Source organism: Monodon monoceros, unplaced genomic scaffold, assembly GCF_005190385.1.
Source record: "Monodon monoceros isolate NGI ecotype Baffin Bay Population unplaced genomic scaffold, NGI_Narwhal_1 Super_Scaffold_10, whole genome shotgun sequence".
Lineage (NCBI taxonomy): Eukaryota > Metazoa > Chordata > Mammalia > Artiodactyla > Monodontidae > Monodon > Monodon monoceros.
In genome coordinates, this window is record NW_021703766.1 from 40,675,221 (window position 1) to 40,700,616 (window position 25,396).

The 25,396-nt window shown below is 46.5% G+C and overlaps 1 protein-coding gene across 1 annotated transcript in view; it reads right to left on the minus strand.

Moving 5' to 3' along the window:
• The window catches only part of RHPN2 (rhophilin Rho GTPase binding protein 2), a 58,505-nt gene that overhangs the window by 3,036 nt on the left and 30,073 nt on the right, over positions 1 to 25,396 (minus strand). The window contains exons 4-14 of the mRNA XM_029209428.1: positions 24,657 to 24,732; positions 16,176 to 16,253; positions 15,676 to 15,800; positions 13,922 to 14,088; positions 11,597 to 11,784; positions 11,033 to 11,189; positions 9,334 to 9,453; positions 7,639 to 7,833; positions 3,508 to 3,584; positions 3,003 to 3,149; positions 2,537 to 2,692 (exon numbers count right to left, since the gene is read on the minus strand). Coding sequence (XP_029065261.1) covers positions 2,537 to 2,692; positions 3,003 to 3,149; positions 3,508 to 3,584; positions 7,639 to 7,833; positions 9,334 to 9,453; positions 11,033 to 11,189; positions 11,597 to 11,784; positions 13,922 to 14,088; positions 15,676 to 15,800; positions 16,176 to 16,253; positions 24,657 to 24,732 — 1,486 coding nt within the window. The remainder of the gene's footprint in view (positions 1 to 2,536; positions 2,693 to 3,002; positions 3,150 to 3,507; positions 3,585 to 7,638; positions 7,834 to 9,333; positions 9,454 to 11,032; positions 11,190 to 11,596; positions 11,785 to 13,921; positions 14,089 to 15,675; positions 15,801 to 16,175; positions 16,254 to 24,656; positions 24,733 to 25,396) is intronic.

The window sequence follows — 25,396 nt, forward strand, 5'->3', positions numbered from 1 at the left end:
TGGGGAATTCCCTGGCGGTCTGGTGGTTAGAACTCCGTGCTTCCACTGCAGGGGGCGTGGGTTCTATACCTGGTCAGGGAACTAAGAGCCTGCAAGCTGTGCGGTGCAGCCAAAAAAGAAGGGGAAAAAAAAAAAAAGAAATCCTGTCCCATCAGCAGTTACTACACTCCCCATTCCCCGACGCCCCAGCCCCTGGCAACCAACCACTAACCTACATTCTGTTTCTATGGGTTTGCCTATTTCTTACCAATGGAATCACACAATCATTCACTCTCCAACCCTCTCTAAGTCTGAGTTCTGTTGCCATTTCCCCATGAAAAATGTCCTTTTGTCCTGCTGCCAAATATAATAGACATGGCTCTGCTTCCCTCATTCTCCACGTCTTAACTGTGTTCAGCACAAACCACCGCTCTTTCCGGGCAGGATTTTCTTCTCTTGGTTTCAGAAGCCCCTTTTTATCCCACCTGTCTGCACTCCCCTTCGCACCTACTTCTGACTGACCTCCAGACGCCTGTGGTGTCTCTCGGGGTTGAGTCCTCCACCCTCAACCCCTCGAGGGTACTTTCGTTTAGTATCTTACAGCTTTAAATATCATCTCTGTGCTGATAATCCTCAAATATTTAGTTCTAGGCTGACATTTGCCTTGAACTGAAGATCTGAACATCCAGCTGCCTACTTTACCTTTACATCCAGATGCCTAATGGCACACGAACCACACACAACACTTGCTTTTCTCTCTCCTCGGCCTCCCTCACCCTTGCCCCGTCTCCCGTCATTAAGAAAAATGATGCAGTAGTTCAAGCCAAAAGCTGTGCAGTCCTCTCTCTTTCCCGCATCTTTTTTTTTTTTTTTTTTTCGGTACGCGGGCCTCTCACTGTTGTGGCCTCTCCCGTTGCGGAGCACAGGCTCCGGACGCGCAGGCTCAGCGGCCATGGCTCACGAACCCAGCCGCTCTGCGGCATGTGGGATCCTCCCGGACCGGGGCACGAACCCGTGTCCCCTGCATCGGCAGGCGGACTCTCAACTACTGCGCCATCAGGGAAGCCCTCCCGCATCTTTCTTATACAAGTCATCTACAAATCCATCAGCTCCATATCCAAATTACGTCTCAGGTGCACCCCACCTCTCTACACCTCCATTGTCACCCCCTAGTGGGACGGTGCTAACGTCACTGGCCTGGGTGACTGCCACAGCCAGCTTGCTCTGCGGCCACCCGGCTGGCCTCCAGACAGCAAGACGGCCTTCTAAAATAAACATCGTGCCACGTCACTCCCCGTCTCAAAAGGTTTCAAACTCCCTCCACTGCCGATGAAGCCCTGCCTCCCTCCCACCGCACTTCCCTCCACTCTGGCCCTTGTCAAGATGCTCGGGCCGAAAGGCCTTCTTTTAGTTCCTCTAGCAGGTGAAGCTCATTCCTGCCACAGGGTCTGGTCTCTGCACCTGTTGGTGCCCCTGCCCACGTGCTCTTGTACCTCTTCACATGGCTGGTTCCTCCTGTGACTCAAGCCTCAGGGCAAGCCCTGCTCAGGAGCCCCTCCCAGCTCCAGTCATTCTAGCACATTACACATTTTATTTCCTTTACAGCATGTACCCAAAATCACAACCACTTATTGCATATTTAGTGCCAGCTTTGTGGGGGCAGGGACCTTATCTGTCTAATTCCAGCTGTAGCTCCAACACCTGAGAAGGGCCTGGCACACAGTTGATGCCCAATCGATATTTGTTGAACGAATAAACACATACTGTTCTAGAGGGAAGCGTCCAAGGTACATAATTGAATGCAGCAAGCACAGAAGAGTGCGTATGCCACAATTCCTCCGACTTGGGGAAACAAAGGGATGTAACTGTGCACATGGACTTGCACAGGCTCAGACGCTTCCCAAGATCTCCCAGGAAACAGCTAACACTGTCCCGGACGACGTGAGGAGAGCATCTTCCACACATCATCTCAAGCCCTTCTGTATCAATTCAGTATTTTTTTTAACCATGAGTATGTACTACTTTTGCAATTGAAAAGAATTTAACCAGAAAAATAAATCAATTGGTTCTTTTATCTATAGCAGGGGTCCCAACCCCTGGGCCGTGGACCAGTACCAGTCCACAGCCTGTTAGGAACCCGGCCGCACAGCAGGAGGTGAGTGGCGGGAGAGCAAGCAAAGCTCCATCTGCCGCTCTCCATCTCTCCCCATCTCCATCTCTCCCCATCGCTCCCCATCGCTCCCGTTACCGCCTGAGCCATCCCACCCACCCCGCCCCACCCCTCATCCGTGGAAAAAGTGTCTTCCGCAAAACCGGTCCCTGGTGCCAAAGAGGCTGGGGACCGCTGATCTATAGGATTAAAAAAAAAAAGCTTTCCAGTGATCTCTCTGACCCAAGTTGAGCACATCCCAGTGATGACGGGCTTAGGAGTTCAGTCGTTTGTGGCACGTTACAAATGCAGGCAGGAGGCAGGGGTCCGGATAAAGACCTCTGGGGCTGGACTCACACTGACTTCACTCCACGTCGCTGTTTGCTGCCAGGGGCCATCAGCACTCACCATGGACGATGTGGCATCCAGAAGGCTCACGACCTTCATCTCAATGTCGTTCTGGCCAAAGCTCTTCAGCAGCTTCATAACCTCACTCACAGTCAGCCACTTACAATCCACGTCTTGAATGGAAACAATATAATCCCCTTCCTTGGCTCCTGCCACCTATGAAAGTATGATTTAAATAAAGGTCAATGTTCTGTTCATTCAGATCCCTAAAGCAGTTCCCAAGTTCATTAATAAAATAGTTATCTGCACAAATTTGCTTCAAGAAGGCAAAAATTAATCCTTTTCTCTTTGGGCAAGAAAGGTATGAGAGGCCTTTCACATAAAGCAAGGCCTTTTACATAGAGGAACCCTGCATTGAATCACCCACATACATTTGTTTGGGCAGCTCTCTTTATATTCTACCAGTTTCACTGTCTGCAAAGATGCCAGGGAGTTTTGCTCCCAATTTAGAAGGGTCCACACTTACGGCAGCAGAGCAGTACGGATCCAGGAAGTGGACTTGAACCGGGGAGTTTCCTCTCAGGGTGAACCCCAAGTCTCCTTCTTCTGCAGTGAAGTGAATGCTTCGAGGAGGCGTCCATCTCTTATTAGCCGAAAACACAGATAAAGGGCCCTTTGGAATAGAGCGTCATTAGCTGTAGGAGCTGAAGGCTGAATCAGGAACTTTTGAAAACCAAAAGAAGTGATGCCTTATTGTCCTTACAGATTTCATTCGGCCCTGCTCCGAGACTAATGATACCATCTGGGATAATACGTGCTACAAAGTCATACAAGAATGTTAATTGCCATTTGCTCTAAAAGATCCAACATATTTAAGATAGAATTATCTTTTTAAAATTATCTTAATTTAAATAATCTTATATAACATCTCTAATTAAAAATCAGAAACATCTAAAAGTAGCCTTTTACATACTTGCAATTTATAAAACAGCTTTCCCCTCAAGTCATTATGAAATAAATGTTCAACATACCAGCTTCTGGAAGAAGTCCGTTACTGTCACCTTGGAGAACTGTGGTGGTATAATTTCAACCTCTCGCTCAGTTTTAGCTGGAAAAGAAGATTAAAAGTAAAAGCATAAATGTTTCTCTAATTGAAAGTTACCCTTGAAAACTCAGGCCTAACTCCATTTGGGTATCTACTATGAGCTATATCCCACTCTGGGGCTGGGACAGAGTAGTGACAATAAGACAAATTCCCTGCCTTCGAGGAGCTTATTTGTATTCTAGGGGACATCCAATGGTATTCATAAAATCCTACTGAGAAGTAACCTACGTTTCAGGTGTGGCTGTTATAGAAATACCATGCTTTCAGCAAAGTTTCGGGCGAGATGTGCTTCCTCTCTTCAGTATTAATGTGTGATGCGAGGATTTCACAGTGAGAAGTGGGTTTGCCAAATCTCCACTATCATGTTCACGGCAGGCTCAAGCCAACCCTTCCCATGAGGCTAGTCAGTGTCTAACAAAGGATCCCAGTGCAGGCTAAGTATACATGAACAACAGCATAAAAAGAAAATATGGGGAAGAAGACTGGCACTGCCAAGAAGACTGACACACCCCTGTATTCACGGGACGGCCCTGTGGTTTCCTACAAACGAACTGCTTCACACAGCACTGGGCTCAGACAGGTTACTCATCCACTACAAGAGTGGTGCCACCACCCCCAGACAGCCTCGCCAGGAGCTGTGCATCTCCCTCCCTCTGTGGAGGTTGTCTCTACTGTGTGGACAAGGGGGTCAGGGAAGTGGCCTGTGTCCATGAAGGAGAATCCCTGAGCGCCATTCCTGTTTCCACCAACCAGCTTGATCACCTGGAACAAAGACTTTGATCTCTCTAAGCCTCCACTGCCTCATCTTTAAGATGAGGGTGATACTAGTATCACCCTCATAGTACTGGGGAGCGAGATCTCACTTATATGTGGAATCTAAAACGGCCAAACTCTTCAAATCTATTTATGATAAAAACCCTCAATGAAGGGGGTATAGAGGGAACAAATCTCAACATAATAAAGGCCATATACGACAAGCTGCATGCAAACTTTTCCTCTAAGATCAGGAACAAGACAAGGATGCCTACTCTTACCATTTTTATTCATCATAGTATTGGAAGTCCTAGTCATAGCAATTAGTCAAGAAAAAGAAGTTAAGGCATCCAAATCAATAGTAAAACTGACACTATTTGCAGATGACATAATCCTACTTAAAGAGAACCCTACAGACTTCACCAAAAGACCGTTAGAACTAATGAATGAACTCAGTAAAGCTGCAGGATAAAAAATCAATATACAGAAATCCATGGCATTTCTATACACTAATAACAAACTATCCGAAAGAGAAATTAAGACAATCCAATTTACAATTGCATCAAAAATAATAAAACACCTAGGAATAAATTTACCCAAGGAAGTGAAAGACCTCTACACTGAAAACTATAGGACATTCAAGAAATTGAAGAAGACACAAATAAATGGAAAGATACTTCCATGTTTGTGGATTGGAAAAATTAATATTGTTTAAATGGCCATAATACCCAAAGCAATCTACTAATTCAATGCAATCCCTATCAAAAATCTAATGGCATATTTCACAAAACTAGAACAAATAATTCTGAAATTTGTATGGAACCACAAAAGATCCCGAATAGCCAAAACAATCTTGAGAAGGAAGAACAAAGCTGGAGGTATCATGCTCCCTGATTTCAACTATACTGTGAAGCTACAGTAATCAAAACAGTATGGTATGGGCACAAAAATAGACACACAGATCAATGGAACAGGCCTGAAAACCCAGAAATAAACCCACGCATAGATGAACAATTAATTTATGACCAAGAAGCAAAGAACAGACAATGGAAAAAGGATGGTCTCTTCAATAAATGGTGCTGGGAAAACTAAACAGCCACATGCAAAACAATGAAACTAGATCAGTATCTTATACCATACACAAAAATTAACTCAACATGGAGTAAAGACTTGAATGTAAGACCTAAAACCATATAATAAAACATAGGTGGAAACCTCAGTGACATTGTTTTTAGTGATATTTTTGTAGATCTGACTCCAAAGGCAAGGGAAACAAAAGCAAAAACAAACAAATGGGACTACGTCAAACTAAAAAGCTTCTGCACAGTGATGGGAACTATCATCAAAATGAAAAGGCAATTTACTGAATGGGAGAAGATAGTTGCAAATTATATATGTGATAAGGAGCTACTATCCAAAGTATATAAAGAACACATACAACTCAACAACAAAAAAACAACTCAATTAAAAAGTGGGCAGAGGGTCTGAATAGGCATTTTTCCAAGAAAGACATACAGATGGCCAACAGGCACATAAAACAACACTAATTATTAGGAAAATGTAAATCAAAACCACAATGAGATATCACCTCACACGTGTTATAATTGGCTATTATCAAAAAGACAAGAAATAACAAATGTTGGAGAGGATGTGGAAAAAAGGGAACCCTCGTACACTGTGGGTGGTACTGTAAATTAGTGCAGCCACTATGGAAAAACAGTATGGAGATTCCTCAAAAAGGTAAGCATAGTTCATATGACCCAGCTATTCCACTTCCGGGTATTTATCTGAAGAACATGAAACACTAATTCTAAAAGGTATATGCGCCCCTATGTTCATTGCAGCATTGTTTGCAATAGCCAAGATATGGAAACAACCTAAGTGTCCATAGACGGATGAACAGGTAAAGAACATGTGGTATATATATACAATGGAATACTACTCAGACAAAAAAGAAAAAAAAAAAAAGAATGAAATCCTGTGACTTGCAACTAAATGGATGGACCTAGAGGATATCGTGTTAAGTGAAATAAGTCAGAGGAAAAAACAACACGATATGATTGGAATCTAAAAAAATCCCCCAAAACAAATGAACAAACAAAACAAAAACAAACTCATAGATACAGAGAACAGATTTGTGGTTACCAGAGGGGTTTGTGGGGGGATGGGATGGGCAAAATGGGTGAAGAGGGTCAACTCTATGGTGATGGATGGTAACTAGACTTGTGGTGGTGATCACTCTGTAGTGTATACAGATGTTGAATTATAATGCTGTACACCTGAAACTCATACAATAAAAAATAATAAATAAATAAATAAAGTCAAACTCATAGAAGCAGAGAGCAGAATGGTGGATGCCGGGGGCAGTGGGGGGTGGGTGCTGTGAGGAAATGTTGGTGAAAGGGTACAGAGTTTCAGTTATGCAGGATGAGTAAGTTCGAGAGGTCTAACACAGTATGGTGACTATTACAACACTATATTGTATACGTGAGGGTAGATCTTAAGTGTTCTCACCACACACACACACAGACACGATGAACTAGATTTTGAAGAAATTTTCACTGCCAAAGTAAAAACTTTTCCCTGCACCCCCTGGATCCACTGTATCAGTGAAAATTTTACTTCTTGTTTCATAATAAAAATAATTTTTGCCTGGGGGAAAAAAAGAAAGAAAGAAAATGGAGAAAACAGGGTAAAGGTCAAGCCTTGGAGCAGGAATAAGGATGCAGGTGGCTTTCAAACTATGGAGCCGAAGGTAAAAGACAGAGAGCAAAGCACAGTTTCCCAGAAGGCAGGTGGCACGTGGGTGGGTGTGGAGCGCAAGGAAAACATCGAGGCGAAAGGCAGCTCCTGGGGTCTCCTGACTAGCGGTGGGGGCTGGAACCCCAGGGGAGGCCGTGAGACTTTAAGGGAAGGAATCTAGAGGAAGCAAGCCAGGGAGAGGAGACCCGCAAGAATGCCAGGAGGGGAGGTGGGTTTGGGCAAGACCATCAGCAAATAGGGTGGAGAGGAAAGTGAGGGCAGAAAGAACCAAGGTGGCAGGGCCCTGACGTCATAGGTGGCGTGTTGAGGGGCAGGAGGGGGTCGGCTGCCACCAAGGGGTCAACAAGGACGAAGACCATAAAGAAGGCCCTGGATCTGGGAAGGAGGAGGTGAGGACTCCAGGGCAAGAGCAGCACGCGGCCCTGTCCCAGTGCCCGGCACACAGCGAGGGTTTGCCCGGCCCCTGCAGGAGGAGCGCCCGAGCGCCCCTGCCTCTCACATGGCACACTCTGCACCTGGCACCGGCACCCAGGCCACTCACAGATGATGTCGGGAACGTCGATCAAGCTCAGCAGGTCATAGTCGTCACGGAGCTGAGTGTACTTGAGCCGGGACCGCTGGTGTGCCGCAGACAGCACCTCCTGCAGCACCTCGATGTTCCGGAGCTTCTTGCACAGGCTGGCCTCCCTCACGGACTCCTCGTGATGGGTAACAGCTCGGCACAGATGGGACTTGCCTGCCCACAGAAAATCAAGACCACAGGACACGTCGTAAACTGCAACGTGAGTACCTCAAGGAGAGCCCGAGTGCCCAAGGATTCGCCCAGAAAGGTGGACGTTCTCTTTTCTGAAGGATCTGCCTGGATGGCTTCAGTCCCTCTAAATGTGTGTACAATGTGCTCACTTGTGTCTATAAATCTTTCATTCAGCAAACATTTACCAAACATTCTAGGCATTAGAGATAAAGCAATGAACAAAAACTCGCCTCTGCATTCATGGAGTTTACATGTTAGTGGTTGAAGACAGATAATTAACAAGCAAAGAAACGTGTAATGGGTCGTGTGGCTGTAAGTTTCTGGAGAAAAATAAAGCAGAAATAAAAATAGGCAGATGTAGCACGAGAAGATGGGGAAGGGGGAGTCTCCCTTCTATTACAGGTGATCAGAAAAGGCCTTTTAGAAGGTAACTTTTAAGCGGAGCCCTGAAGGACGTGAGGGAGCAGTCAAGAGGATATCTGACAGAAGAGCGCTCCTAGAAGAACAGCAGCAAGTGCAAAGGCCCTGGGGCAGGAGCATGCCTGCATGTTTAAGGACAACAAGGAACTTGGGAGTTTGGTTGGAGGGAGTGAGGGCTGGAGAGAAGGGTAGGGAATGAGGCCAGAGAGGAACAGGGGCTTGACCATGTCCAGCCTCACAAGTGCAGGTGAGGAATTCTGCTCCACCTCCGGGTGAGATGGGACCACGAGGGCTCCCTGGTCAAAAGCTGGGCAAGCTGTGTGACCTCTCTGGGCCTCTGTTTCCTCAGATGAAAAATGGGGAGTCATACCGTATGTATCTCATAGGGTTGTGTGAGGTTTAAGCGAGGCAATGTCTGTTAAGTAAGCACTACGTAAGCTTGGACCAGGGTGGTAGGTAAGAAGTGGTCAGATTTGGGATATTTTTCTAGGTAGAGCCAACGGGATTCGCTAATCAAATGCAGGGATGAGAAGGAAAGATGAGGGCGGAGAATGCGTCCAAGGTTTCTGGCCTGCACACCTAGAACGATGGAGCTGCCATCCCTGAGATGGGGAAAGTGCATGTGTGGGGTGGGGAGGGACAAGATCGGGTGGAGGAAGAATTCAGGTTTGGACATGGAAAGCATACTCACTCTGAGACCTGTTAGAGACCAAACTAGGACAATTCATTACCAGTTCTTAGATGTGGCCTAAGAAATGCGTCCTTCCAGATTAGCATGACCAAGGGCCATCCCCTGGACCCCGCTAGGGTGTTGGAAGATTGCCAAAGCTCTGGCTCCATCGTGGGAGCCCTGGTCCCTCACAGAACCTGTGAGAAACACAGCTCTGGAAGCCCGTTGAGGCCAGAGGACTATGCCTCCCGGTTTCTGAATCCAGAGTGGCCACGATGACTCAGGAAGCCCTACTCTCCGGGCCCTGCCCTGGGGACCTGTCTGGAGCTGCTGGTGAGTGGAAGTATCAGATGGGGCACAGGGAGGGAGGGAGCAGGAGAGCCGACACACACCCAGCCGCTGGCGCTGGTGAACGTTTTTCAGCGTGGCCAAGGGCGTCATCCCCTCTGGCATGTGGTCGTACAGCTGGGACAGGCACTTCTCCTGGTGGTCCTCATCTGAGCCAGGCTTCACTGCAACAAGAACCACAGGATAAATCCCTTCTTGCGGCTGCGGTGCGGGCTCTGTAGATGGCACCGCAGACCCACTGAGAGATCCCTCTTTCAACCACATCCCCAGGTTCCCTTCTCCAGCTTTACAAGGCACTTGGGATAACAGGTCTCCTTTCCACCCCTGGACATACCCAGGCAATCCAGCCCAAGGTCTCTGTGCAGGGGGCCCGGCACACTCTAGGGGCTCATGATTTGGCTCCAAGCCCCTGCTCTCTACCTGCTCCCCATCACCCATCTCATGAACCTCCAAGCACAGCCCCACCTCAAACCTCTGGGGGCCTCCATGCCTGCACCCTCCCTGGCACGTGTCCCCTCCTGACTTCACCAAACCACCCACTGCTACGTCAACACTTCCGGCCTCCGTTCCAGGGCTCGCTCAGATTCTGTTCTCACTCTAGTTGTCCTTTCCCTCCTCGTTCAGCTGGAAAAGTCCTCCTCAGAGTCCCCAGGCTAACTCGAATGGCACCACCTCTGAGGAACCGTCCATGACTACACCAAGGACTCCAACTGCTGCCTCATTTGTGTTCCTACCACAGTGACTGAAGCACTGTATTTCAGCTGGTTTACATGACTTGTCCTGCCTAATAGACCATAAAATAATACTAGCAGGAGCAGCTGACACTTCCAGAGAGCCCATCATATACAAGGCACTATTTAGCTTTGCATAGAGGCATTTAGTTTTCACAACAGCCTGTGAGATAGGTTCTCTTCATGGCCCCATTTTACAGATGAGAAAACTGAGGCACAGAGCAGGTAAGTAACTTGCCCAAGATCACCCAGCTAGTAAATGACAGAGCTGAGATACGAACCCAGGCAGTGTTGGCCCCAGAGGTTTTCCTTTTCGTTACTCAGATGGCTGCCTTGATTAGCACCAATTGCAACAAAAGTCCCACCCAACCTCAGATCAGAGCCAAGACTATGGGGAGGAGGGTGAGGCACTCACTGCAGGCTGAACATTTAAGGAGGTGCCCCAAACTCAGCCATCAAGATATATATGATATTTTAATACAATTTTCTAAATATCAAAATTAATACAAAAATATTCATGATAAACAACCAATCAAAATTTTTTTTTATTTCAGGTTCCCACATGGCTCAGTAAGGCACCGTTATTGCTCTGTGTCCTTATTTAAAATTTCAATCACCAAGGATTTTTTTGTCTTAGTTTTGATTCATTTACAATTATAATGTTAAAATATTATCTCAATCACTGAGTTTATCCCCTTAGATTTCGTGCCTGAGGCGAGTGCCTCCCTGGTCTAGACCTGGCCCTAGATTCCAGGTGAAACATCATCTCCATGAAGCTGTCTGTTCCATCCCAGGCAGAAGGAACGCTACCCCTCTTCCTCCCACAGGAAGGAACCACATAACCCCTAATCCCACCCTGTTGCCTGGGCCAACATGTAATCCCCACCCTCTGCCCCTAGGCTGTGAGCATCTCCCAGGCAGGTAGACAGCTCTCACTCATCTCGGAATCACCCAGAGGAAGCAAAACCACACCCCTGACCAAAGCCCAGAGCCCCGAGATGCCAAGCCTTACACTGGTGGTCGATGAGGAGGGTGGCTGTGAAGTAGTGGGCCAGGGCTTCGTAGTGGTGGGCCTTCACGCAGGCCAAGCTGGCCCAGGAGTATGGGATGTTCTCCTTCACTGGCTCCTGGTTCATGGCCATGTACAGCTGCCGATAGACCTCTCCCACCTACAACGGAAAAAATGTTGGGAACGAGGAGGGTGGCACAGGGGCCCTCACGTATCCGGGCTGCAGAAAAAGAGCCCTTTCTTCTAGGCAGCGGCCCCTGCCAGAGGTCGCTCCAGAATCTGGGAGCAACTCCAAGGTCTCCTAGCGCTGTCAGTGTCAGAGTTAACAGGGAGATCAGGCCACTGTCATTATGCTGGTTTTCAGGCTAAGCTGCAGATGGAATCAGTGATCCGTATCTGAAACACCATTACTTGCCAAGAAAATGCAAGCCAGCGCTCTGGCCAGCCTGGGCGGGCATGCTGCCCAGGTCACGGGCAAGCTGCCGTGGGAAGCCCCCGCTGCGTCCAGTGGGCCCACACCGATGAATCCCACTCACTCCGAAAGTCACGGGAAACAGCAAGGCTTACCTTGGCAGCCTCCTGAGCCACCTTCACCAGCACGAAGAACTCGTTCTGGATCCCAGAAAGGCAGATTTTCTCAAACGTGCTTTCTTGGGCTTGCGCCAGCATCATTTTCACCAGCACACTGAGCATGGCGGGACTCATGTCGTAACTTGGAGTGTGAGTAAACGTCTCTTTCAGGTAGTTTAAAACCCCTACGATTGGAATTGGTTTGCACGTTAGTTGGGGATCATATTTATTTCACCATGCTGTTCAGGAGTATGGAAAATGACAGAAGCAAAAATATAAAACCGGTGTCCTGAAGCATCTTTAGGAAAATCTGATTCTCAATTACCATAAGATCCAGCAATTCTACTCCTAGGTATAACCCCACAGAATTGAAAGCAGAGACTTAAACGGATACTTATACATGAATGCACATGGCAGCATTATTCCCAATAACCGAAAGGCAGAAACAACTCAAATGTCCATCCACGGACATGGGGATACACAAAATGTGGTATATACCTACAACGGAATATTTCAGCCTTAAAAAGGAAGGCAATTCTGACACACGCTACAACATGGATGAAGACATCACACTAAGTGAAACAGGTCCATCACAAGGACCAATGTCGTATGACTCCACTGGGTAAGATGAGGTCTCTGGAACAGTCAAATTCATAGAGACAAAAAGTAGAATGTTTCCCAGGGGCTGAGGGGAGGGAGGAACGGAGATTTAGTGTTTAATGGGACAGAGTTTCCGTTTGGGGTGATAAAAAAGTTCTGCAGACGGATAGCTGCACAACGATGTGACTGTACTTAGTGCCAACGAACAGTAATCCTAAAGATGGCTAAAATGGTAGCTTTGTTATGTATGTTTTACCATAGCTAGAGAACTTTTGTTTTCCAGCTCTCTTCCAAAACATTTACGTCTGTATCAAGCAAGGAAACCAGCCTGCTCCCTATCCATTCCTGTCTCACCTGGGACACTTGTGAGAAATTCCATACGTGACTACACATTTGATGGAGGCGAAGGTAGAAGGCAGACAGAATGACGGAAGGGCTCTCAGGCGGACATGCTCACACTTAACCCCTGGGTCATTCAGAAATTCCGGGCTTTCCCCCAGGACCTCAAGAAAGATCAACTCAGCCACTCCAGTGGAAATTTTCATGCCGTAGCCCTCAGCTGACTTTTTTATGTGTTAGAAAAGTGTCACAGCATTAAATGACAATCAACCTGGAGCTGAAATAAAATCTCCGGCACAAATCCCATCTGACTGGTTCTTCTGGTGTTGCTGCAAAGCATACACTGCCCTGCAGAAGGAAGGCAACGGCTGCAGGCTGTCTGCTCCTTTCTGGGGTTCGCTCCTACTCTGTTCTCAAGCTTTGTTTTGTCCATATCTCTGGAATCTTAGAGACAGGTCACCAAGCATACCTGCTGCAGAGTCCTCAGAAAGAAAGATGAGCCCAGAAAAGGATTTACAGTGAAAGAAATCAACTCCCACGTGGAATTTCACAGTGTCGTTTCCTCCCAAGGGATCAAGCGTTTTAACCAAGCAATTCCATGATCAGCCAAAATGGCAAAGCCACAGTTCTTCACGGCCTTGCAGAGCAAAGTCAGATACCCCAAAAGTATCTGCCAGGGGTAACACTCCGTAACAGAGTGACAAGGACTGGCACAGAAGGAAACTCGCTGTGGAGCCAGCTCAGTGCATCACGAGTTGGTCTGTGCTTGTCACTGCTTTTGCCCACTATTCCCTGGGCCGAGACTGCTGGTCACAGGCCCTGCTAGAGGGAAGCAATGCAGGACCCTCGAACACCCATGAGGCAGGCCTGCCCGTTGCACCTCGCCTGGCAGCCCCCAGTCCTCTACAGGCTGGCACTAAGTGTCACTTGGTAGGGGGCCGAGAAGAGCAACCTTGGGTGAGCGAGCTTCTCAGAATGAGCATAACAGAAAGGCAAAGGTAGTAATATGCACCAAACAGGCACGTCTGATGAAAGAAAAAAGAAAAAGCCTACGTTCCCACCATTTGAGAAAACTTATTCTCTTCTTCGCAACTGTGTTCAAAGAAACAGTCCATTCACCGCCATCTCTGGGGCCACTCGTTTGGAAAAGATTAATCGTTAACTACTGTGTACACAAGCCATATTCAGACAGAAACCGGGTTTGAGCCAATAAGCGATTTTCTTGGTGGGAAGATACACCGGCTCGGGAAACTGGCCTGGCCCTTTCAGGCCTGTGAGGCCAAGTGTGGGCCTGTGGAGGACCCACGAACCCCCTTCAGCTGGGGTACCAGGGCCACCTGGCAGGGCCAGGGCTCTATCCCGGCAGCCCTCGCAAAGACACACCTGCGGCTCTCTGAAAGGCATCCACTGTGCTCTGCAGCCCAGCTTCTGTCTGTCGATTGCACCGGGTCCCGATCTGTGTGTACAGGGCTCCAATGTTAAACAGAATGCTGGCCTTCTCCAGCAGCAAGTTCTGTTGGCTAACCGGAACCCCCGTGAGGGAGTCATACCTATTTAAAAGAAACGTCTTTTGAGAATATGAATTCCTTGGCTAGTGAGTGCCACCTCTGGGTAAAAATGGACAGAACTTAGTTCTTGAATAAAGCTCAAAGATGCACATGCAATGAGGTTTTATTTCCAAGCAAGACGATGGGCCTGATCATACTGAATAAAGACACCCGCAAGCGCAAACTGAAATAGGGATTCTCAACCGGGACGTCCTTCCATAGGTGAATGGATATACAGACTGTGGTACAGCTACACGGTGGAAAACTATGCAGCACTAAAAAGAAATGAGCTATCAAGCCATGAAAAGACATGGAGAAACCTTTAATGCATGTGACTAAGTGAAAGAAGCCAATCTGGAAAGGCTACATACTGTATGATTCCAACTATATGACATTCTGGAAAAGACAAAAAGAATCAGTGGTTGCCAGGATTGGGGGTGGGGAAGGGTGAGGACGCCTAGGCGGAAGGCAGAGGATTGCAGGGTAGTGAAACTGTTCTGTGCGATACTATGATATGATGTGGATACATGTCATTATTACATTTGTCCAAACCCATGGAAGGTAGCCCACCAAGAGTGAACCCTACTGGAAACAACGGATGCTGGGTGACAGTGAGCCAATGTAGGTTCATCAACTGTAACAAAGGGAACACTCTGGTGGGGCGATGTTGACAGTGGCGGAGGTCGTGGGTGTGCAGGGGCAGGGGCTCTACGGGGACTCTCTACACCTCCCACTCAATTTTACTATGAACCTGAAACTGCTCTAAAAAATACAATGTACTAAAAAAAAAAAAAAAAAAAAAAAGAAGGCTTCTCCTAAATGAAATATAGCAAATCCTAACCCTTCATAATTCTTCCTGAAGTCTAAAAGACTCAGGATATGTTTTAAAGTTCACCTATCAACCAGGGGATAGATATGGAGCTTCTTCCTAATTCAACACTAAGGAGAAGTCACATTTGGCCCTTTCACCCACGTGCCGGCAGCTAACACATCTTTAGGAAAAGTCATCTGCCTTTCCTTCCAAAAGGAAGCATGGATAGCCATCTGCTGTGGTGAAATTAAACTCTGAATAGGCCCCTTAGCTACTGGGATTTACTTTCATTTCACACAGCCCTAAGCAACTCAGAGAAGAGGTATAGCATCTCCAAAATATTTAGACAACACTAATCATGGTAAGTACCAACTCCGGGGAAGAATCCAAGGTTCTGCTTCAGTTTGTAAAATCTGATCTATTTCTGTCTGCTGCCCTTGTCACTGGGACAAAACCTGATTCCCACTCCCATGCCATCTGGGACGAGAATCTTGTTTCTTGTTAGTTCCACCTCAGAGCCCCAGTGTTTCCCCCGCGATAAAACGAGCATGAAAAAAATGCCTCTTCTCCTCGGCTCACTTGCTCTGAGAAGCAAGAAGCCATGGTCCGTTGGAGCCTTCACCCCCTGGATCCCCTTCATAAATAAACACTGGTTTATCTACATGTCTCCTGTATTAATGGGACAGTTAGAAAGAGGAGGCCACAGTGCAGGGGAGCCTCCGTGGGACAGAGGCTCCCAGCGGTGGCCAGAGTGGGAAAGCCCCAGCCCAGGCACGTACCAGGTAAACAGGATCCCCATTTGTCGGGTGGGTGGGAAGAATCGGCTCTCAACAAACCCCAGCTGGATGAAGTAACTCAGCAGCAGCTCGACCCCAGCCTCATCTCGGCTGGGCGTCCGACAGGCCTGAAAGGAAAGGAACCACTGAGGGGGCTCGAGGGGGTGACCGGGTGAGCATAGTGCAGACAGCCAGGCAGGGAAGATGCTCACACACGCTATTTCTCTGGAGCCTAGGCCCCAGTGCTGGTATCATGAACTCTAGGAGAGATGGGCAAGGCTGGAGTGAACTCATGAGTCCTGGAACCCAGCCCCAGACATGTATGTCTGTCCCCTCTGTGGTCTTCTTATGTGGCAAGTTGAATGGACGATTCTGACAGTTCCTCCCTACCACCTCCGACCACCAGCGATTCTACAAGGCTTCAGATGAGATAATGGGATCATTTGAAGACTCATCAAGCTCTAGTAGCCACCCTCCTCACCCTGCCGCACACAGGAACATACTTGTCTCAGATCCATAAGATCTGCTATTTCATCTTCATAGAGGTAGCTGTCTTCACTGTAATGTTCCAGAATAAAATCCTGTAAGAAAAATGAGATACTGTAAGGTGTGACTCAAAACCGTAAACAGGTAAAATAGTAATGTCTAAGGTCCCCCCCTTTAAAAATACATGTAGACAGACTTCCCTGGTGGCGCAGTGGTTAAGAATCCGCCTGCCAATGCAGGGGACATGGGTTCGAGCCCTGGTCCGGGAAGATTCCACATGCTGCAGAGCAACTAAACCCGTGCGCCACAACTACTGAGCCTGCGCTCTAGAGCCCGCGAGCCACAACTACTGAAGCCTGCGTGCCTAGAGCCCGTGCTCCGCAACAAGAAGCCACTGCAATGAGAAGCCCGCGCACCGCAACGAAGAGTAGCCCCTGCTCGCCACAACTAGAAAGCCTGCGCGCAGCAACGAAGACCCAACGCAGCCAAAAATAAATAAATAAATGTTTCTTTTAAAAAAAAAACAAACATGTAGAATTCATAAAAACTTATGGGAGAGTGTACACTGCAGTGATTTTCTAAGTGGTGGGATTTATTTTCTTAATTTTATTTATGTATATTTTAAATTTTTGTTTTTGTTGCTTCAGTAAAAAGGGAAGTTGAAGTTATTTTTTATTTAAAAATGGGGACTTCCCTGGTGGTCCAGTGGTTAAGACTTCGCCTTCCAATGCAGGCGGTGCGGGTTCCATCCCTGGTCAGGGAGCTAAGATCCCACATGCCTAGCGGCCAAAAAACCGAAACATAAAACAAAAGCAATATTGTAACAAATTCAGTAAAGACCTTAAAAATGGTCCACATCAAAACCAAAATCTTAAAAAAAAAGTGTCTTGGCAGCACAGTTAAGTGACTTGCATAAGTGACTATAAGTTCAATAATTCTAGCAAACATCACAGATATTCAGGGGCTCAGACCTTCGTCCTTTGGGCACAGGGTCTTCCTGGCAGAGGGAACTCATGTCTGGGGACTGTTACGAGGATGCTACCCTCAGGGTCTGTGATGGGAACCTTTGTGAGAGCAGCTCCGTGCACTTCCACAAACAAAGCACCCCTGTGAGACCTCCAACGGGGTCCAGTGTTTCATGACCACTTGGTGAGTTCATTCGGTCATAAGATACATTGACGAACACCTGCTGTGTGCCAGGCACTGTTCACAGTGCTAGGGCTACTTCAGTGAACAAAACAAAGATCTTGCCCCATGCAGCTTATAATCTCACAAGGGAGCACAGACATTAAGTAACAGGCACAACAAATAGGTAAATTATATCATATATTAGGAGGAGGCAAGTATTACAGGAAAAAATAAGATGAGTATAATGGGTATGGAGAATGGATTCTTGCATAACATCCTCCATAAGTGCTGGCTCTCCCTGGCTGCAAAAAGTTGAGGAGAGAGATTGTTCATTACATTTTCCCAAGTGTCTGTGAGTATTCTTTTTACACGCTTTCTACATTAAAGACCCTTCTGCTTTTTATATGTTCAATGAATACATACACCCATATACTCTCCACTTACAAAAATGGGACTGTACTGAATGAATATACAACATTGCTTTGCTTTTTTTTTCTTTTTTTTTTTTTTTTTTTTTGGCTGCACCATGAGGCATGCAGGATCTTATCTTAGTTCCCCAACCAGGGATCGAACCTGCGCCCCCTGCAGTGGAAGCTCAGAGTCTTAACCAGTGGACCATGGGGGAAGTCCCTGAAATGGTTTTCAAATATAATTGATTATGTTATTAGTGACATTAAGTATGGTGAGTATGATCTGGGGGACAAAGCTCCTCTAGGGCTTCTCTGATGACATCCCTGAGAGCAGCGTTAGGGCCACGACTCAGGAGATGCTCCAGGATGAGAACTGTATCCTTTCCAGAGCAGCACGCTGCTCTGTCAACTACTACTGTGGACACTGGCAAAAATGTTCTTAAAATTAGGAGAGAAATTACACTTAAAATGAGAAGTTAAAAGAGAAACTTTACGTCAAACTCACAGAGGTCAAAGAGGATTTTGATACATTCTAAATGTATTCTTGACTTTGAAATTTAGTAATCTAGGATTGATTTACACATATTTAGTAGAATAAAAAACATCAAGCTGAAACCCACTGTAAATATCGGGGGCAAGACGAGGATGTCTGCCACCACTGCCATTACTTAGCGTAATTCCGAAAGTTCTCTAGCCAACAATTTAAGAAAAGTAAGATATAGATGTTAGAAAGGAAGAAACAAAATAATTTTTGTGCAAAATAATGGTGTTTTTACAAACTCCAAGAGTGTCAACTAAAAAACCACAAAACTAATAAGAATTCAGCAAGATGGCCAAAAAGTTAATACTAAAGTTAATAGTCCTATAAAGAATAGACTTGTGGTTGCTAAGGAGGAGAGGCGAAGGAGAGGGATGGACTGGAAGTCTGAGACTAGCAGATGCAAACTATTATATATAGAATGGATGAACAATGAGGTCCTATTGTATAGCACAGGGAACTATATTCAATATCCTGTAAAAAATCATATTGGAAAAGAATATGAAAAAGAATATATATATGGAGGGCTTCCCTGGTGGCGCAGTGGTTGAGAGTCCGCCTGCCAATGCAGGGGACACGGGTTCGTGCCCCAGTCCGGGAAGATCCCACATGCCACGGAGCGGCTAGGCCTGTGAGCCATGGCCGCTGAGCCAGCGCGTCCGGAGCCTGTGCTCCGCAATGGCAGAGGCCACAACAGTGAGAGGCCCACATACAGAAAAAAAAAAAAAAAAAAAGAATATATATATGTATAACTGAATCACTTTGCTGTACACCAGAAACTAACACAACATTGTCAATAAACTATACTTCAGTCAGAAAAAAAAAAAAAGTTAATAGTCTTCCTTTCTTACACAAACAATAACCAGTCAGAAAAACAGAACAGGGGATCAAAACCTTTCACAATTATAACAAAAGTACAGTAAGCCTAGGGATAAAATTAATTAAGCAGATAACTATTAAACGTTACTGTAAGACGTAAGTTACTTCATTGTTTCATTTATTCATTAAATCACTTTTTTTTAAACAAGATAGACATGATCCCTGCCCCCATAAAACTTGCTGTTTGTTGATTATCAACAATTGGAAATATTACGTTCATGGATGAAAATGTACAATATTGTAAAGGTGCGATTTTGTCCAAATTAAGCGATGAATCTAATGAAATTTCAGTCAAAACCCAAAAGTGCTATTTTGGAGAAACCTAACAAAACATGGAAGTTAAAAACACGGAAGAAAAGCCAAGAACATTTTGGAAAGCATAGTAATAAAGAAGGATTGCTCCAATTGGTGTTAAAGCACACGGGGATTAAACAATGAAACCAGGTATGGAGCAGAAACAAACTGAAGCAGGTATATAACATAAGCCAGCATTCCAAAGAAGAGGAAAGCCTGGAGCATCCACCAGCTCCAGGCAGGAAGGAGGGGCACACAGGTGAATTTAAGGCAAGAACTTTTTTTTTTTTTTTTTTTTGGTACGCGGGCCTCTCCCGTTGCGGAGCACAGGCTCCGGACACGCAGGCTCAGCGGCCATGGCTCACGGGCCCAGCCGCTCTGAGACATGTGGGATCTTCCCGGACCGGGGCACGAACCCGCGTCCCCTGCATCGGCAGGTGGACTCTCAACCACTGCGCCACCGGGGAAGCCCAAAGGGAAGAACTCTTATAGTGATGTGGGCAGGGTTATGGGAAACCATAGGATTGTGCAGGACCTCCAGAGCCATTAGAACCACAGAGTTGAAGGGTCAAGGGGGAGAAGGAGCTATGGGAACCCGGAGAGGTGGCTGCCTGAAGTGAGCATCCAACAGCCACGAGGACCTTCCCTGCTGGGGGGGATTGTAAAAGGTACCCAGCTGAGGGAGCTGAGGAGTTAAAAGCCCCGACTTCCCTTTCTTCCCATCCTCTCATCTCCTGCTGATGCTACTCCCCCTCAGACACACCCAATAGAAAGCCACAGAGCAGGGTAGAGGAGGGCTGAGGGGGAGGGAGGGGCACGCCATGCAATGGACAGTATCCAGCACCACAGATGGATTTTTTTTTTTTTGCATTTATTTATTTTTGGCTGCGTTGGGTCTTCCTTGCTGCGTGCGGGCTTCCTCTAGTTGCGGCGAGCGGGGGCTACTCTTTGTTGTGGTGTGTGGGCTTGCGGTGGCTTCTCTTGTTGTGGAGCCTGGGCTCTAGGCGCACAGGCTTCGGTAGTTGTGGCACGCGGGCTCAGTAGTTGTGTTTCGCTGGCTCTAGAGCACAGGCTCAGTAGTTGTGGCGCACGGGCTTAGTTGCTCTGTGGCATGTGGGATCTTCCCGGACCAGGGATCGAACCCGTGTCCCCTGCACTGGCAGGCGGATTCTTAACCACTGCACCACCAGGGAAGCCTCACAGATGGATTCTTTATACATAGTTCAGGAGAAACTGGCTACCCATTTTTTGGTGAAAATAAAAAGAGTACTACACCTCATTTTTTTTACACACAAATTCCTGATTGATTAAAGATTTAATGTTAAAAAATTTTAAAGCACTGGAAGAAACTATAGCAAAATAGTTATGTCTTCTTGATGTGGAGAATGCCTTTCTGAACATGTTGTCAAGGAAGAATTGTTAAGGGAAGAACTGTTAAGCTTAACAACATAAAATCTGTTTGGAAAAAAAAAAGATGTACTTTTTAAACTGGTATTGCTTGTAAAACAAGTTAAAGGAGAGAACCTACTGGGAGAAATATTTGTAACGTACATAACCAAGCATTACTCTCCTTCATATGTAAAAGAACTCTTAAAAGCAACTCTATGGTAAAGCAGACAAAGGACAGAAATAGGTATTTCCAAAAGGACACATGTAAAGGACAAATAAACAAAAGCGGGAACTCTAGTACTGATCAAAGAATGCAAACTGTCATGATATCACTTTTGCCTGACCTCACAAAATCAAAATGATAAGCGATACCCAATGTAAGCAGTCATACACTGTGGGAATGTAAGGCAGGACCACTTCTGGTGGGTAATTAGGTAACATGTATTTTTTTTTTTTTTTGGCTGTGCTGCATGTGGGATCTTAGTTCCCTGATAAGGGATCGAACCAGTGCCCCCTGCAGTGGAAACACAGAGTCTTATCCACTGGACCACCAGGGAAATCCCTAACATGTATCTTTGACCTACCAAATCCTCATCCAGAAATTTATCCAAAGGGAATATTCAAGCAAAGTGTGCAAACGTGCTCAGAGAGCTGCTGACAACGGTCTACGGCCATACCACCCTGAACGCGCCTGATCTCGTCTGATCTCGGAAGCTAAGCAGGGTCGGGCCTGGTTAGTACTTGGATGGGAGAGCTGCTGACAACGGTATTTGAAAGCTGCCTTAAGAATGAAATTGGGACTTCCCTGGTGGCACAGTGGATAAGACTCTGCACTCCCAATGCAGGGGGCCCGGGTTCAATCCCTGGTCAGGGAATTAGATCCCACATGCATGCTGCAACTAAGAGTATGCATGCCACAACTAAGGAGCCAGAGAGCTGCAACTAAGGAGCCAGTGAGCCACAACTAAGGAGCCTGTGAGCCGCAACTAAGACCCAGCGCAAATAAATAAATAAATATTTTTTAAAAAGAATGAAATTAATAGCTACCTTATTTAGCACCTACTACCAGAAGACACCATGCTAAGCCTGAACAGATCACAGGAGTCTCACAGCCTCCTAAGGCAGGCTCCTGATCAGAGGACAAGATCGGGTGCTCAAAGATTAAGTACTGAGCAAGTTACATAGCTCAGTGGGGAGACGGGGGGCGGGAGAGGGAGGTGTGTGGCTGTGAGGGATCTTTACATGTCTCGATATTTTCGGAATGTTTTGCAATACTGTTCTCAGTCGGAAAAATAAATTAATAAAGACATATTTAAAAGCAAAAAAAACGTGAATTCTCTGAAAGGGAATTGATTTTGATCGTGTTTTTTTGTGAAGCCATTTTAAAGTCCATTTATTTAAAACAGAAAAAAATCAGACCATGAAGCTTCAATGACCATTAAACATCACATGGATACACAGATTTGAAAGACAACTTGAATTGCCCTAATTCAGTCGGCCAAACTACTTCTGTGGCACCTGTCTGTTACTCTCAAGGACAAATGTGGAAGGAAAAACAGAACATCCCCCAAACATTCTCATTTTTGTATGACTGACATTTGTAGAGTCCTTTTTAGGCTAAAATGACATGGCTGGAAGCCTCAGCTGAATAGCACTTGGCCATACCCACAACCTGTGATTTTTTTTCCCCCACTGGCTTTAATGTGAATTCAGCACATGACGAGTTTGGATCCTTACAGATGCCCATGAAATTCCCAAGTTTCTCCAAGAGTCTCCCTTTTAAATGCCTGTGTTCTTTATTTTTATCTTTATTTTTTGGTAACCTTTACAATTCCTTCCAAACTCAGACATTTTGTGGTTCTAAGTATGCCTTTTTTTTTGTTTGTTTCATTGAAACACAGTTGACTACAATTCTATGCTAGCTTCAGATGTATTACATATGATTTGACATTTGCATACATTATGAAATGATCACTACAGCAAGTCTAGTAACCATCTATCACCAAAGTATTAGTGACCATATTCCTTAGGCTGTATATTATAACTCCCTGGCTTACTTATTATATAACTGCAAGTTTGTACCTCTTAATCTCCTTCACCTACTCCACACCCCCAAATGCCTGCACTCTTGCAGCTCTGGCACCAAGCAACAAACTAAATCTTAAAAGAAACTATTCTACAAAAGCAACTAAAACATTTCCACAGACATAAGCATTGTCTGGAGTCTCACAGACCTGTAGCAAGTGTCACATCTAAAAGTTCAGGGGACCTGTGAAAAGCTGCCATATAGCTCTGGATTGTTTCCTACCCAGAAAATAAAATCCTTGACAATCCTGCATCCAGGAAGACTACCAATGTCCCTTCTTAAACTCCAAAATAAACCCCAAACTCACAGGGCCCGGGACCTGGTTTTAAACAAGCAGCAGTCCACAAGGCCATGAGTGAAAGGGCTTATATGTCAAGGGACTCACGCAGTCTCTGATTGAGCTTGGAGGTCAAGTGCAAAGGCTTCTGAAGCATTAACCAACTGCTTTTTAAAAGGACAAATTGTGTAGGGTCCAAAATGCCATATCATCATTTTTTTCTTTTCTAAATTAAAAGCAGTCCGAGATGAGTCAACTAGCAGGATTACTGTGAAAAGAAACAAAATTCTCTGAAGCATTTTTCACGACGCTGGGATTCATTCCTATACACCATGCCTGTGCTGGAAAGCTCAGAGACAGGCACTACCTTCCACCTCATCGCCACTTTCTCCTCCTAAATGGAAGTTTGAGGTGAGTCAGTAAAACTCAGAATGATGGATGTGGGGCAAGGAGGAAGAGGAAAGCATTCCAGGCACCGGGAGGCCTCTCCTGGCCCCAAGGCATCTCTGGGCGACTCCATCAAAACACATCTTCCACTTCCCACCTGGATCCCCTACTGAACCACGGGATCCAAAGGCAGGGCCTGTGACCTCAACAGCACCCTGCACAGTGACAGACACAGATGGGCCTACAAGTAACGCTGCTTGCCAGGGACACACTGGCTAAGGGGAGGCCAGATACCGTTCACTTTAAAGATGTGAATTGTACGGTGTGTGAATTTTATCTCACGAAGGTTGTTATTGGAAAAAAAAAAAAAAAAAAAGATGGAAGGAAAGAAGGGAGGGAGGGAGAAAGAGGGGGAGAGAGAAAGAAAAGAGAAGGTAGACAACCAGGAATTAGGGAGCAGCGGGATCCATAAACTCTAGCTATTCAAGTATTTACTTTGTTTTGGTGGGTTTTTTTGGTTTTTTGTTTTTTGTTTTTGTTTTTTGGCCAAGCTGCGTGGCTCGTGGGATCTTAGTTCCCCGACCAGGGATTGAAACCAGGCCCCGACAGTGAAAGTGCCAAGCCCTAACCACTGGACCGCCAGGAAATTCCCTGATTTACTTTGAAATGGATTGATGTATAGATTCAGGGATGCATAAATGGACGAATACGTGATAAAGTGACTACAGCAAAATGTTCACGGGAGAACCTAGGTAGTGAGTATACAGGGATTCACCGTCAAATTCTTTCAGTTTTTCCATTTTCACAATAAAATGGTGAGGGACAAAAACTTTGGCTATTCTTCCAAAAATGTGGCCTAAATTGGTTATATACCCTCTTTGACCTGGGGTGGACTGGCCTGGGTTTCCAACCCCTTCCCCAGAAGCCTCAGTGACCAGATGAAAGGGAGCATCTGAAAGGATGGGACAGGCTCTGAGGGGGCTCAAGGCCACCCTGCAGAAATCAACTGACACTCGGGCACATTGAGCCTAAGGCCACTCTCAAGGGATACACAACTTCTACATTTCCCTTTTAAACAGTGAGTCCAGTGCCCCTCGCTTTGAGATTTACCTTGAGAACGACTGAAAAGTCAACGTCCTTGGTTTCCTTCAGGCCAAGCGGAATCAGGGGAATCGTAAATGCCTCCCTAGAAGAAACACAGCAAGGTACATGAACATCCGTATCCCGGCCACTTTGCAGCCCCCGGCCTTCCCCCAGCAGCCCAGCTCAGGTCCTCACCCGCTCTCTCCCCGCCAAGCTAGCGCACACCAGTTCACTTTCCATAAAGACCACTTGGGTCACGTCCCCATCCCTGTTCCAAAACTGGTCCCAGTCCCCGGCAACTTTTAAACGACCCAGCCTAACACATGAGGCCCCTACCAGCTCCACCCTGATTTAGCCCTCCAATCGCTACACTTCTTTGAGTAACTGTGCTGAGAACCTATTGTGCACCCGGGGCTGTGCCTGGTGTGCCCACTGCTCCACCATCTGGAGCATCTCCACCAGCTCCACCCAACCCCCATCCCCCTCCGCCTCTCCTCACTGCAGCGGGTCCCATCTCCCCTGCAGCCCTCCAACTCTGGGCTCTCAAGGGCCTCCTCCTATACGGTGTATCCCTCTAGGCATCCCATCCCCAGCACAGGGAAGGCCTTGAGGGCAGGGGCCCCATCTGACACCTAAGCGCACCTGGCTCCCAGCCCTGGGTGAGACCCTGACCGGCTGTTTCCTCTCCACCTCCTCTCCCCGCACTCACCAGTTGGTTACCCAACAGGTCGCCCTGGGAGTGGCCTTAGGGGCAGAGCTAACAGGAA